Source organism: Schistocerca gregaria, chromosome 3, assembly GCF_023897955.1.
Source record: "Schistocerca gregaria isolate iqSchGreg1 chromosome 3, iqSchGreg1.2, whole genome shotgun sequence".
NCBI lineage: Eukaryota > Metazoa > Arthropoda > Insecta > Orthoptera > Acrididae > Schistocerca > Schistocerca gregaria.
Window position 1 is genome coordinate 262,923,276 of NC_064922.1, and position 16,279 is coordinate 262,939,554.

Below are 16,279 nucleotides of genomic sequence, written 5' to 3' on the forward strand. Positions count from 1 at the left end.
AAGTGATGGAAGGATCCAGTTATCATTTTATGCCCACCGTGATACTGAGTCTTGCGTGATACTGATTCTTGCCAAAACAATTTTACATTCATCTTCAATTTATATCTTGGTGGATATGAGTTTCTCATCTACTGCAACAAATACACCACCCTCATTTCCCATATGCCTATCCTTTCGACATGCACTTAAATTTTCCCCAAAAATGTCACTGCTATTAATTTCAGGTTTCAACCAGCTTTCTGTACCTAGTATTATGTCAGCTTCACTGCATGACCACTTCAAATTCTGGCACTTTGTTACGAATGCTTCAACAGTTTACCATTGGGATTTTAATACTCTCACCTGTGGGAGTCACTTCTTTTGATCTTACCACTGATACTTCTTGGTCTCCTACAACCATTGTTATTGGGATTGGATGGAAAGTCACCTAATCTAAAAATCCCTTGTGTGCACCCCACACACAGTCAGCTGCCTCAGTACCAGCTGCTGATGTGTAGTGAAACCTGACCTACTTAGTGGACCCTACAGTTCTCAAGCCACAGAACTTTCAAAATCTCTGGTTGAGTCCCTCTACTCAATTCAGAACCAAGGAGCCACGATCGGTTCTGAGAAAAATGTTGCAAATTGTGAGCTTCATTGAAATGCCAAGTACAAGGCTGGTCTTCTCAACTTCTCTGGCACTCGGAATGACTGTAGACTGATTCTGGAGCCCAAACAACAGGCATCACGCGTTCCAACAAACGTCACAATCTGCAGTTGGTTGTACCCTGTTCCCGCAAGGGATGCTGGATAGTCTCTTCAACATGTTGAATGGGGCTCCCAGGCATACACAATGGCTGCACCTGGTGTCCTTTCTTGTTATTCCTTAGGTGAAAGATGTTGGACTGGGCCACTCACTTGTCAGTACACCACAATGAAGTGTAAAACTAAGTAATGTTATTGATGTAAGGCCATAATGGTAGCTAAACCAGAAATAGAGTATTTGATCACTCATTCATGTTTAATTAAAGCATATAACACAGCCCACAAACAATATCCTTAGTCTGGATTTTTTTTGTTGTTTGTGTATCCAAATTTGATAGTGGACACTGAATTCAAAATTGGTGCATCTTTTAGTTACAGAAGTACTCAAGGGCGCAAGACATCTATTTAATGCTGATGCGTGTTTCTAGACTGGCAGTTTCCTTCTTGCACCAGCAAAAGGTCACTGATTTATGCTGACAAACACTGAATATGTTTGTAGATGGTAATTCCATGTCTATCCAACGGAGCACTTAACCCAGCCCACTCAGATTTATTTCAAATTAGGTGCACCTAATGATACAGATGGTGGAAAACTATCAGCTGCACAGGTGTACAGCAGTTGGAAATAAAGTTATAGCTCTGCAAAGTTTGGAAATAGTGTGAAATTTACAAGTCTCTATCTCAACATAAACAACTATAACTCTGGTTCTAACCCATGTAAAGCAATGAAATTTGTTATCATTAGAAAAATTATGAGTAGAGCTTTACACAAGTATGCAACATGACAGGTTTCTAAGAATTTTCATGTTCAAGATCTTGACCTTGTGTATCTCAAAGCACCCTTCTTCTTTTCCTTTTTTTTTAATATTGTATTGCTCTAATATGTTACTATGCACATGGTAAATATAAGTACGGTACACCAAAAGCCTCATGCACAAAATTTATTTGCTCTACATCAATACACAAACAAAATGCAGTACACCGCTATGTATGTCTTTTCCAGAATAGCATCCAATAACAGTGACAATTACTCTGTTAAATTGGTGAACATTTCTTGCTGTGAACAGCCAGAGAGATGTTTTTTTCTTTCAACCAATCACCAGTAACTTGTCTCATGGGTGTACTCAACCTGTAGTGTAAATTGCTGCAGTATTTAATATAGTTTAAGTCAAAATTGTGCTGTTGCAAATCCATTTAAGAGGAATGATTAGGAGTGGATAGCAAAAAAGTGTCCTGATGTACTGCTAGGTGGAAAAATTTTCACGAAATGCAGAAAGCAAATATCACAAAACCCATCAATCCCTGCAGGTGTTGCTCAGTTCTACTTGGTACTTCCCAGAAAATTTAAGTGAAGATGAAATAGCATCAAATCTGGCACTTCATTTTTTAAATAGTAGCCTTCAGTATTTACGTGAATCTCCAGTGAAGAGAAAGAGGTCTCAGAGTGATAGAAAGCACCCAAAGCAAAAATTGAAGAAGGCTGCCTCAGTGTTGGAGGATATTTATGTGGCACAACTGGAAAAAGAAGTGTGTGAAACGCATGGAGAAAGAGAAATTATAGCCCAGCTGAATGATAAGCTTCATAATTCAGACTGTATGTGTGACAAAACAAAAATTTTGGCAGTGCTTTCAAAGAGCTGGAGGGTAAGGAGAACTGCGAAAGGATTTTCCACTTCAGATGACATGGTTCGAAGAATTAAACAGTTAGTAGCAGAACATGGTATACTAGTGACACCATACACAATGCAAGGTAAGACATTGTTTGAGAAAATTGTTCAACGTGCAAGTGATTTTTACTGTGATGATCATGTGAGCTGTGTGTTCCAGACAGAAAAAGACTACATGTTTGTAAAAGAAAATGTAATTACAGTACATAAGCAGAAGCAGCTAGGGCACACAATCTTAAGAAATTATATGTATATTTTGAAGGTACATACCAGCTAAGTATTGAATTCTCAAAATTTTGTGAGTTGCAAACAAAACACTGTTCTTGCGAATGCCGGTGAAGTCCACACTGTTTGTGTATTCCACACCAGAATTTTAAGTTAATGATTGAAGGGTGTAAATCAAAAGAACTAACGAAGTGTAAACACACATTATCATTATACAACATGTCTATGATGTGCATGTCGCTATCGTCCAAGTGAGATGGAACTTACTGATTACCTGTTTGAACTGTTTGGTATGAATTGCAATGGTGAAATTACATGCAAGTATTGGTTATAACAGTCATGGTAGTTCTAGAGATGGCAACAAAGTCAATAGATGATTTCATTAAGTTGTTTGTATCTCAAGTTTACAACAGCTCCTACACACATTCATTTATCATACAGCAGCAGTTACAGTTGTTTTTAAGAACACTATGAAAGAACTCCAAAGTAAATGGATATCTTGTTTGTGGATTTGCAGATTGGTTGATTTGCAGGAAGGGACCGAACAGTCCCATCAGATTCGTCCTTTCAGATTTTGCAGAGAATTACTCCATCACCATTCACGATGAAGTTCAGGGATTTCACTGAAATAATTCACAGGTTACAATTCACTATGTTGCTTAGTAGATACACAAAAATACTACGTGGAAATATCTGACTCCCTACAGCTTATATACTTTCCAGCAAAATTTTACAAGTCTTATAAAATCTCACTTTCCAACTCCAAGCACACTTACTACTTTTGGTTGTGCTGCCCAATACAAAAATTAGAGTTTCAAGGATCTATCATACCATCAGGAAGGTTTTGATGTTAAAGCAGAATGGCATTTTTTGCTACAGTCAGTGATAAATGACCTTGTGATGGAGGCTGCAGGGACTGTAAAGAGATTAGCCACAATTGCCAGCCTCAAGCAACCTCATGAAAACTATATTTTGACTCAACAGTTGTTTCAGTGATGCAAAGAAAATATTTCTTTGTGTCTTCCACTATGCATCAACTTACCTTCGTGGTGAAGATGTTGACAAGCTAAAGCAATGTTTCAAGAATACAAGGACAATTCCAACTACCCAGAGGCTTCATTGTGTAAGACCTATTAACAAAGATATAGTAAAAACACATTCTGCTTCTTTAGGAAGGACAGGAATGTAGGTGAATTCTGTTCACAGCATGCACATTGCCCATATGCAGTCATTGGTGGGTTGCAAACTTGTGAAGTAACAAGTACAGGCCAGCCTCTCGCATCCACTTTGACCACCTCCATTATTTGTTTTTCCTGCCAAGCCTGACACTTATGTTATGACAATATATGGCATTCTTGCAATACTGGATCCAGTGACACCAGCTGGAAGGGTATACAGACAACGCTACTTATGAATTGCACTTTTTAATAATCTGTTTCATATTTATGTGCTGCCTTCTACATTTTGGTGCTGTACTTGCACAGAGAAATTTGAGAATGATACCTTCGACATGGCATCTTGATATTTACATTTATAGCAATACAATATTTAAAAAATGAAAAAGAATTAAAGATGGTGTTTTGAAATACGTGATGTCGAAGTCTGCCAATGACCTTGAATGTGATAATTCTTAGAAAGCAGACATGTTGTACATCAATGTGAAGCTCTACTAATTAGCTTTTCAATTATACAAGTTTCATTGCTGTATCTCAATTAGAACCATAATTCTAGTCCTTTATGTTCAGACAGATATTTAAATTTAACACAATTTCCTATCTTTACAGACTTGCAACTTTCCTCACAGTTGTCATACACCTCTGCGAAATGGTAGTTTTTCCTCTTACATGTATCACTGGATACACCAAATTTGAAAGAAATCAGATGGTCAGCTTGAAAATGTCACTGTTCTGCACCGAACTGACGTGGAGTTACCCAGATATTGTACACACAGCACTACCTTACAAACCAGATGAAGTTTGAGTTATCTAAACTGGTATTTCACACAGCAAACACGCCACTAATCAGTGTATACAAGACGACAGTATAACCCCAATTTCATGTCCCTGAAACTAACATTTTTCCACTGTTTACAACATTTTTATCAGTTGATTAAAATTCTCTAAGTTCTGAATGTTACTTCTCACTAATTTCTGCATTATAAATTTTCAACCACTTACACTCAACAAAAAGTTGAGGGATAGTGAGATGGAGAGTAGCAACGTATGGCCTTTCAAATAATGTTCACAAACTTTTTCAATCCCTGGTCAACCTAGTTCTAAATCTGTTCTACCCGTTAAAAGTGAGAATTTGTGCCTCTAGTTCTTTGTGCCTCCTAACACTGGCAGACTAACGACTACATGTGTTTAGTGTTATTCACAGTTGCATTATTGATGTACACCTTTGCCATGATCAGTTTAGTCTGAACAAAAGGAAAGTTGGAAACTAACAGCAACAATGGTACCACCTCTTCCCAATTACATACCCAGTAACTTCACAGATGTGATACCTCTTGTGAAGAATGTATGAACTATATGCTAACTATTGGCATATTCTGTAAAGAAATTAGTTAATATGATTTTCAGGGATATGTTATGTGGTGAATGGTACAGTGTTCTGTAATATATAGATATACCTGAGGTGTAGGTTAGGATGAGACCAACATATCTAAATTTTAGTGGCACATTAAGCTCTACCATGTCAAAGAATTATATTGCGTGTATCAAAAAGAATCCTACGATTTGGCAGGTCTACATTTCTGGAACTAATAAAAACACACACTAAATTTTGTTTTTTGACAAGTGAGAAACTCAGTTTATTTTCATACCTATTCATACGTGTTCAATATGCCCCTTGAGATTCACAGCATATGCCAATGTGGCATTCAAAGTGTTCCCATACTGGAGCTAGCATGTCTTTAACTACAGCTTCCACAGCTGCTGCTATGCCATGTCTCAGTTCATTCATTGTTAATGGAGGCACAGAGTCTTTTACAAACCCCCGAACGAAATAACCACCTACAGTTTTAAGTCTGGTGACCTTGGAGGCCAGTAACGTAAGGCTGAATCATTTGGTCCAGTGCGACCAATCCAGCGATCAGAAATCCTTTGATTCAAATACCCCCACACTTCCAAATGCCAGTGTGGCAGTGTCCCATCCTGTTGGTAAATTACGTCATTTTGAGTCAGTCTCCAACTGTGGGAAAAAGACATTTCTCAAGAATATTGAGATATGTGTTCTCGGCAACGAAAAATAGACCATACACCTTTTTCTGTGAAACTGCACAAAACGCATTAAATTTTGGAGAGTCCCTCATGTTTTACAACTTTATGCAAGTGTTCTGTACCCCATATTCTCACATTCACTGTTCACCTTTCCATGGAGTGTTGCCTCATCACTAAATTTGGAAGAAACTGTAATTTTGCTGAGAATGAAATTGCAGAACACAGTTTGTCACCTTCATGAAGAGCTTGCAGTAGCTCAATTTTGTATCATTTCATGTTTAAATGTTGACGCAACAAGCCAAACTGACATTGGGGGCATGTTGAGCTGCAAATTTTTGGAGACTCCTTGTAGAACTATGGTGGATTCATTCAATGTCCGTGTCAGAAACTCTGGGATGGCCCAGGAATTTGCTTTTACACAAACAACCTGTTTCTCTGAATTTTTCATACTTAACAGTTATTATTGACCCATACAGCGCAAAACTTGAAACAAAACTTTTCCTGTTGTTCTGACACTATTTTTATTAGAACTGAAGTGGGCACACACTGCTGCTACCCAGCAAGGACCCTGTAACACTAAGAGTTTGCTCTTTCCAACAGTATGTTGTTCATGCACGTATCTTAACATAATAGTTATTATTCTTTTGGATAAGCCCTGTATTTCATTACCACCACATAGCTACATACATTTTATAGAAAATAATTTGTCATTGTGTCTTACCTAATGTTGCCAGTCAACATCACCCACTGCAAACTGCTTTCTTATTCCACACTTTTCTTAACTAGTGTATGATGGCATAAGTTTTATGATTTTGATTCCAATATACATAACCTAAGTGCACATTTATAATTGATTTCAAATGTATTACCAGAAATATGGAAGTTCATTAGTAGAAACTTAAAAATTAATCCTGGCCTTTTTGTGTAGAATTGTGAACTAAAAATGTTTTCATGAAATGTGAAACTTAAGAAATTACTGTCATTCACATTTTCCTACTGTTCACACCATTTTTGTGAAGTCCCCTGAAAAGTTTAAAAGGGGGTTTCACTGTAAATTCTATCCATTGAAAGTGCAAAACAGATTTAGATATTTCTAAAAACAGTATATTTAAGTTAAATTGTGGACAGGTATTGCACAAAAAATAGATACAGCAATTCTCAGAATTTTTTTTTTTACTTGCATCATCAGTAACATGGAGCAATGGAAGAAATGAGTTAAGTATCTTAACAAATGTCCCACTTTCCAGCACGGCAAAGCACTATACTGGTTCATAGAATTTTTGCTGTATTAGAAATTTTTTTTTGGCAAACTCATTTGTAACAAAAAATACTTTTCTTTAGTAATATCAAATAAATAACTGCATTCACTACACTACAGGATATAAAAATGTGAGCATTCTTACAAAGCAACAAGATAAATGCAATAAACAATAAATTAAACATTAAAAACAATGTTTATAAAACTGGGATGGAGGAAATTACTACAGAATTAGAAACTTTTGGCTTAAAAATAACACCAAAAGCATAAAATTTTGAACAACTATTTCAGTGAATTGAGTCTTATGATCCAAATATTTGTGCTAAGTAAATCTGGAACCTTTTGTACATCATAGGAATGCTTGCAGCAACATAATGGAAGGCATACAACAGCTTTTATAGGGATGCTCCAACATTACCAACAAAATCATGAGAACTTTATAAAATATAATGAATTACTGTTAATTTGTTAGGAACATCCCAAAAGCTTATCCTCGTAAAACTATTTTACAGAAAATATCAGAATATATCAGTCTCTTTTTAATCTTACACTGGAACAGAACTATTACAGATGCACATATCACATCCACTCAGTCATTCACAACACAAAAATATGCAGACTCATTTCTACAATTCATCTTTGCGTGGTAAATCGTCATCTTCATCCTCTTCTTCAGCCTGCAAGCAGTAAAAAGAAAAAAATATTAAAGAACAATAAAATGAAACCATACAGAAAAAATTACCAACCTCAGCACCTTACAAAATTAACAAAATGAATGACATGTACAGATCCAGCCCACTATTTGAAGGCAACAAATTTTCTTAGAGAAGTAGAACTTTATTCTCATATAGTAGCGAAAATTTTATCAGTCGCACCACAATTTACACACACTACTGTACCCTTCTGTTGATCATCACAGAAACAGTCAATTTTAACGTTATGAATTTAATTCCATCACATAAATTAACAGCTACACATCTAGAATGGGGAAAGAACAAATCCTATTGTCTCATTCTTGGAGGTTCTGATCACAGCTTTTGGAAAATGGAGTATTAAAAATTGTGCCACGAAGGTTACGCCCTATGTAAAAATAATGCAATCATAACTGCCCGACAGCAAATTTGGGTTAAGAAATGGAAAGTCTTCACGAATGCCTTGCTGAAGGTTTCGTTCAAGAAGTCATAAGGGGAAATTTAATATATGACAGTAAAGGTTTCTGGACCTCAAATTCTAAGTTAACCCACAATTAGCAGGATGTTTACTGACAATCCATCAGATTACAGTAAATCTGTTAGTATCTTATATGTTTAGTCATCCATATTTTTGATCTGCACATGCCAGTCATATTGAAATGTCAAGATTGATGAGCTTAAAAATATTTAATATTTTTAATGAGTACCTGTGGAAGAACTTTCAAATCATTCCTTCCCTCACATACAAATTTTGCATGTGTACATAAGGTAGCCTTAGACAACAACCATCTTTTACAATGACACACCCTGCGCATTAATTCTAGTACTACTATGACCAGTTCACACAGCAAAGATTGCATTCACTTAAGTAGCTGATCAGATTATTCTCAACTCGTTTATCTAATATGTTATGTGACTATAGTAAAATAGATTTGCAATATTACTGACATTTCATGAAAATCTGTATGCTGGTTTTTAATTGTTCACAAAGAAAGAGGGGGTCAATTCTAATAATACGGGTCAATATCAACCAAATATACAGCTCTGAAAAAACCTTTTATATTCAGCATATTTTCAGTCTATCATTCGAGATTTTTTCCAATTACATATAAAAATCAAAACTTTTAAAAAAGACACCAAAACAAAAGAGTAAGTTATCTAAAAAAGAAACCACACTACATACAACACAAATAATAAGTTTTACCTCATCAGGAGCAGCTTGTCCATAGGTACCACCGGATTCCAAAAATTTCGTGAGTCCTTCCAGAGTTCTTTCACCGTTGTACTCTATTACCTACGAACAAAATAAACAAACAGAATGAAATAAAATCACAATTTTGTGTGATCTGATTTTGTGTGTGTGTGTGTGTGTGTGTGTGTGTGTGTGTGTGTGTGTGTGTCAAATTACCCATTTAACACATTTTCCTAACTACAATATACAAAATATTTCAGTAGACAGATATGAATGAAGTTACCTGCATTAAGTTGTTCAGCTTTGCTCTAAGTATGTCTTCTATTAATAACTGAATTCATTCTGTATGGTTTTGTTAAATTTAAAAGATTACACAAATAATTACCTTGTTTTCACCTTTCGTGTAAAGTTTCAGTGTAGGAAAACTAGTTATCTTTGTATGCTCTAGTTCATTTGCTGTAGCATCCATTTTTGCTATCACAACACTGTCACTGTCCTTAAATTTCTCACCAAGCTGCAAACAAATATTAGATGTTGAGTCATCAATGTTTAATTTATTTTTAAAGAGTAAACAATTTTCAGAAACAAATGGTTACCTGATCATAAATAGGAGCAAGCTGTTTGCAGTGACCACACCATGGTGCATAGAATTCCACCAGGACATCTTTGGATTTATCAAATGCTATTTCATCAAAATTTGTTGAGACAAGAACCTTGACAGGTGTCTTGTCCCAATCATCAGGCAGTGTTTGAGAAAGCAGGTGTTGCTACAAACAAAACAAAATAAAATACTTACAAAAAAAATTGATACATAAGCACAGTTTGTGTTAACATTTTCCCAGATAGACCAAATTATTCATGTTTCTGAACATAAGTAGCTCAAACATTATCTGACTGATTAGCACAGACGTAAATCACATTCTGTGAGACTGGACAATATGCCCCAATAAGAGGCGGAGTCCCACAGTATTGGCTGTATTGCCATGCGAACTTTTTTAGTTCCACTTGGAAAATAGTTCATAGATTGGATCCATCCAAGGGACAGTATCATATGAACAGAAGCTCAGTATTGCATACCTTGGTAGTCTGCACTTGAGCCTCTTATATCCAAAATTTGCAAATCACTTGAAGTTGCAATGGTCAAATATTGTTTGTAGACAATACACCCTTTTTATGTACAGGGAAAAAAGTTATTCAAATCGGTTCATAAATCAGACGAATGTAGAACAGTACAATACAAACAAAAATTAACAACAGGAAAACAGCAAATGTTACACAGTAAGTGTAACATGTATACTTCCGAAGTCTGACCGAACTGTACATTTATTTTAGTCCCAAAGCATTCAATACATTTTTATATGCTAATTTTTTGTATAAAACAGAATTGCTTAACACGGAAACAGAATGCAAATTTTAAGATTATGATCCGTTAAACAATGGTTTTACCCGACAAGGTCAAGTATTCCACATAAATGCTTTACTTGCATTACTTTCTACCAGCTTCAGTTGACTATTAGCACTTTAAGGGATAACATGTTGAACAAAAAGTGTGTGTCACTTAACACTTAAAAACAGTTTAAGGTAACCAAGGAGAACGAGAAAAAACACCCTGTGCACAAAATAATGCTGCATTTAAAATGTAGTAAAACTCAGATTTCTGATCCCTTAAATAACAAGGATAAGATACAGGACAAAGAAGAGAATGGGCAAACAAAAAAGGCGAAGATGAGATATGAAGAAACTAACAAAAATGTGTGGGAATGGTTCGTCTGGACCCATGTTGCACAGTGAACTTGACAGTTACGAAGTGGGAGATAACACTATGAGATGTGTGGGGAAGCTAGACATGCAAGAAAGCTTGGCAACAATAGAATGGAAGACAATACTGTCAACGCCAACTGTTAATGACCCGAAAATTGTGTTCAATATTGATAAAACAGGACTTTTATTGCAGATTGCCTTCAAAATCTCTAGCAATTTGAGATGAAAAATACTGTCAGGAAAATGTCCACGGAAAGGCTTACTGTAACATTGTGTGGAAGCACACTGGTAACACAGCAAAATCACATTGTTCCAAAAACTTAAGATGGTAGTAAGCTTCCAGTCATGTGGCGAAGAACTAAAAAGTCTGGATGGCGAGTGGTCTTACGGAAGAATGGCTGGGATCTTTCGGTGCCAAAAAGAAAACTGCCAAGCTCTCCTTACACATTCAAGTCCCATTATAGGCAATTGTTGATGCAGAGTCTTATTCTTAGTGTTGTTGAAGCCAGATGTGCATTATGCTCTTGCATGGCAATTTTCTGACCTGGATCCTGTAAATTAGATTGGCTTTGCAGTAAGAGAAATAAAGCCCAAAACTTACCAAGTGCTTCAACAAAGTGGGGTTCGGAGGTCAAGAACACGTTTCTGTGTCAACTCTAGGTCAAGAAAATGCAGCAGCAACTGCTGAATTAAAATGTGAAACATTACATGTAGTGCAGATGACTAGTCTAAGAGATGACTTTATGTCAACTTACTCCACTTTTACTTCAGCAACAGATTTAATAGAAACCAATAACACAGAAGATGATCAGGAAGAAATAAAGGAAGAAGAGGAGAAAAGTAATGTCCCTAGCAAAATTACTATGCCAAAAGAAGCTACTGCACGCATAAACAATATTAACCAAAGCTGTCTGAACTATTTCATAGTGCAAAAGGAACTGCGAAGAAAAAATCTGAATGGTAAATCCAAACAGGTTTCCATCCTTGACATGTGGTGAAAAAACTGAACTGTAAAGGAATAAACATGGCAATAATATGTACATACATACAACAATAAATGAATTTAAAGTTAAAGAGAAACTACAGAAACGCTGTATTATTTATCAATTAGTGTAACAGCCTAGTGTTCAGTTGTGCCATACACTGTACAAGAACACCTACTGTGCACGAGTGGAAGTACTTAAATAAATGCACAATTAAAATTTGTACCTTGGTGCATGATACCAGACAAATTTTTATGTAGCCTAGAGGGTTTTGTGTAATCCAGAAACTTGTCCAATTTGTAAAATTATTTTAGTTCCATGCAGTTCCAATTGGAGCACTTATTCTATAATCTTTATGACATTGGTCTCTCAATGGCAATTAAGGTTATGTGAAAGTTCTGTTTTGTTATCAACTGCTAGTTCATCTGCCAAGTACACTTTGTACATGTGCCTGTGTCCAACATCAGACAGTTAAAGAAACTAAACAAAAAGGATACAAGGTGTCTCAAAGCGTACATTGCAACTTCAATTGGTAATAGCATACAAACTCTTTAAAATAGTCACACCACATATGGCTAACGTGACAAACTCTCGAAGTTTTGGTTGTATGTTTCACAGGTTGTGAGTGAAGCATAATGACAATGGGCCAAGAAAAGGCTAAGTGTGTGGAACAGTTTATTATGACCAAATCAGGCACACAAGTTGAAAGGAACTTGGGAACACAGTACAGAAAGCAATGACCATTGCGGACATTGATACATCAGAGGTAAAGGTACTTTATGCAGACAGGAAATGATGTAAAGCATCATACCAGATGACATGCAACAACTGAAGACACATAACAAACTGGCAGGTGTGGTCAAATTACCTGGCTTCCTAGGTCAGGTGACATTACACTGATGGACTTCTTTCTATGGGATTACGTCAAGGTCAGGGTTTACTGAACACCTGTCAAACCCACTAACATTTTACAGATACAGATCATTATTGCCACTGCCAGAGCTGATGTTATGTTGTGCCAAGTTAGGATAGAGCTCTATTACAGACTGGGTGTTAAGTGTGGCATGGAAGACACACATGTTGAAATTAATTGAATACCATAAAAACTGTGAGACAGTGTATAACATAAGCCAGACTGTATCAATATCTTAATTAGTTTGGACACTATAACACAAAAGCACCATACCTTTTGAAACATCTTGTATGTCAACTGCGAAACCACAATAGTTACAGGCAACAGATATGGAGTAATCCAGCATGACACCAGTACAGGGGAATGCAGTTACAACATCCAACCACTATGACCAATCTTTATACAGCTAAGAGTTATGACAGTCCATATTGCCTTCTGCTGTATCATTATGTAGATAATCTAGAACACCTTTGGTATCACTTGTGGGCTACAAAGTTATAACAATTGTAAAGAAATTAAACTAGACATCAAAGTTTCCTATTATCTACGAAACAGTACAGTTTTCCTGCAGTGTCATCGGAAATTTATTCCAGTAAGAAATATTAGGCAGCCACTGCCACTGGAAAATTTTAGGCCAAATATTTGGAATGCCTAATTTTTTTCTTCAATGATTTATCTTCTCAAGAATAAGGCCATCAGGTTCTTCCTTACAATTAAATGGGCATTACACAGTTTACATTACATTACGAAGAGGTCTTGCATTTAATATGGAATCCTTCACTCTGAAGTAACTATAAGGAATAGTGGAATAAGTAGTATGCATAGCAGGAAAGAAACATCCTGTGGAAATATGTTCAAATTATGGACAGCGGAAACAAGTGAAAAAACTTTCCTGCAAATGGCATCAGTATTTTATGTCCAATTAAAGAGATCATCCATAATTATACCAGAGTTATACCAGAGTTCTTTGAGAAGAATAGTAGAGATTATGCAATTCTGGACTAATTCAAGAATGACAGGATAGTTTACTTGGTACCTTTTACATTTAGTTTAAGCCCCAGTTTCTGAACCCAGAAGACAGATGGCATTTAAAAATTGGAGGTCATAAATAGTGTCAATGTGACCTCACGGCTATCTACGGCATATTTTTGGGCATCATTTAACTGAAGCAGTGAAGTGTGAGGTGTGGTGTTGTTTACAACCCATCTTTCCCACTGAATTTCGTATCATTACTCAGCCAGCTGATCATGAATATAACCAAGGGCTTTGAAAAAAGTGAAGACAATGCTGATTCATGATTAATCACCAAATGATTTTGAGTTTCCATCCAAAAAGATAAATCTGCTTTTCCACTTAATGGGCTTTGTCCCGTGCAGAACACACATTAAATAGGTTTGTGCTCTAGCATACACAGTGTGCCATGTCTTCCCACTCTTCTTCCACCAGGATGTTCGCGATCACTATCTGGATTTGGTCCAGAACATCATAGACAGCCAGATCATTTGTATCACTATTTTAGAATTACCCAGCAAAATGAAGATATTCTTAGAACGAAAACAGTCTTAACACATTAAATGTGTGATAAAACAATGTAGGGATCAGGGTGGAATATCTACAATATTAGGAAAAGGATACATTGCTCCTCACCATAAAGATGACTCATTGAGATTAAACAAGCAAACAAAAAGAACGTTACACATTTAGCTTTCATCCAAAGTCTTCATCAGAAAAGAAAATGCACATGTTCACAAAAGCAGGTACACCTCACACACACAACCACTGTGTCAGGCAGCCAAGCCACCAGAAAGGGTGCACCATTATCTGTCAGGCAGCCAAGCCACCAGAAAGGGTGCACCATTATCTGTCAGGCAGCCAAGCCACCAGAAAGGGTGCACCATTATCTGTCAGGCAGCCAAGCCACCAGAAAGGGTGCACCATTATCTGTCAGGCAGCCAAGCCACCAGAAAGGGTGCACCATTATCTGTCAGGCAGCCTAGCCACCAGAAAGGGTGCGCGAGATGTGCCTGTTTGTGCGAATGTGTGTTTTTTCTGACAGACTTTAGCTGAAAGCTAAATGTATAACATTATGCCTGTCTGGAACTCTGTGTGCCTTCCTTACAGTGAGTATTAATCTATCCTTTTCCTAAGACTGTAAATGTGTAATAATACAGCACACGTGATTTTGTTTAAACATTGAAATTACTGTATTACCCTCATCAAAGAGGACATTTGACAAATCTGTTAATCCTATGACTGTCTAAATTTAATAACTTCACAGACCGCCTCTTCGGCACCATGGGGAACACATTCCAAAGACTAAACTGTTTGAAGAAAGACTCAGCATGCAAAAAAAAGTGTATAGATACATCATAACCCGCCCTTACTTCTCCATGTACATTTATCTTTAAAACCGGATTTTTTAAGTACTATGTGAAGTACCATACAGCAATGCCAAAAATCACTCTATGGATGTTAAAGCAACATTTTCATACCTAGCTAACTCACCTTCAGATTACCATCAAGGAAGCCCTGTACAAAGTTCTTTATGTTATCTGCAGTTATTTCTGGGTTTTCTGGCTTATATTTGGCCATGTCTTCCTCCAAACGGATAAGACGCATTGCGGGTACCTCTTCCTTCTTCATACCAAAGAATTCTAGGATTCTCTGATGATCTTCCTCATCAGAATTAATGGAAACAAACAGTAACTGGAAACAAGGAATATTTTATTAATGACATTGATTACATGTTTATCTTTCATTCTAATTTTTTTTTCCTTACACAAGTTTAATGTTACAATGCATCACTTACGAAAAATTTTGGTTATGCAGTAGCATTTATGTTTAGAAAACCTTAGGTCTCAATCCCAGAAACACTGTTAGAAGTCACATTAACTTCAATCAAATTGGACTAACTGTATCACTGATGTAAATATGGTCAACAGTAAACAACAATGGCAAACACACATTCTCAGTGTTAGTGCTCCTATTAAGAACATACAGATAATAGCAAGAAAGTGGAGTGGGCCCATTTTAGTTATGTCTTGCTTCTTTCAACCATGACAGATCTGCCAGAGGAGGAACAGACAAAGCCCTCAAGTTAGTTTGTCCCTGCCATCTGTTGATGGATCTGAGTACTTTTAAGTGTTCTCCCTGCTTTGTAAAATAATAGGTCATGTCAACAACACAGAAAGTGCCAGATTCAGTTGGAGTATCAGATTTTCCATTATTCTCATGACCATGAAGATTAAAACTGAAATATTACTTATTTGTATACCTAACTTGCAATAAAGTTCATGTGCAGGGGGACAAGTGTACTTTTAAGCATGCCACTTCATACTGAAATATTACTTGTACACTCCAGCAGAGGGCCATGGTGATAATGGAGTATTTGAAATTGTGTTCATGCAGTGTTACTAAAGAGTAGACAGGAAGTATTTAGTTTCTTAGGTATGTCCCAGAAACGGCACCATGAATAATATTTCCATTTAAAATTCATGCGACATTAACGTAGAAATAACTGAGTTCTTACATCTTGTCTCTTTCACTGCAGAGAAGTGAGATAATACACAGCCAGGAGATACTGAGAGGCATAAAACACAAGAGAAATTTATATAAATTGGCAG

The 16,279-nt window shown here is 36.5% G+C and overlaps 1 protein-coding gene across 1 annotated transcript in view; it reads right to left on the reverse strand.

Annotated features, from left to right (window-relative positions):
* Positions 1 to 6,945: 6,945 nt before the first annotated feature.
* Positions 6,946 to 16,279, reverse strand: part of LOC126353913 (protein disulfide-isomerase) — a 28,104-nt gene continuing 18,770 nt past the window's right edge. Inside the window, exons 7-11 of the mRNA XM_050003145.1 lie at positions 15,162 to 15,362; positions 9,596 to 9,766; positions 9,385 to 9,513; positions 9,012 to 9,101; positions 6,946 to 7,792 (exon numbers count right to left, since the gene is read on the reverse strand). Coding sequence (XP_049859102.1) covers positions 7,742 to 7,792; positions 9,012 to 9,101; positions 9,385 to 9,513; positions 9,596 to 9,766; positions 15,162 to 15,362 — 642 coding nt within the window. The 3' untranslated portion in view covers positions 6,946 to 7,741. The remainder of the gene's footprint in view (positions 7,793 to 9,011; positions 9,102 to 9,384; positions 9,514 to 9,595; positions 9,767 to 15,161; positions 15,363 to 16,279) is intronic.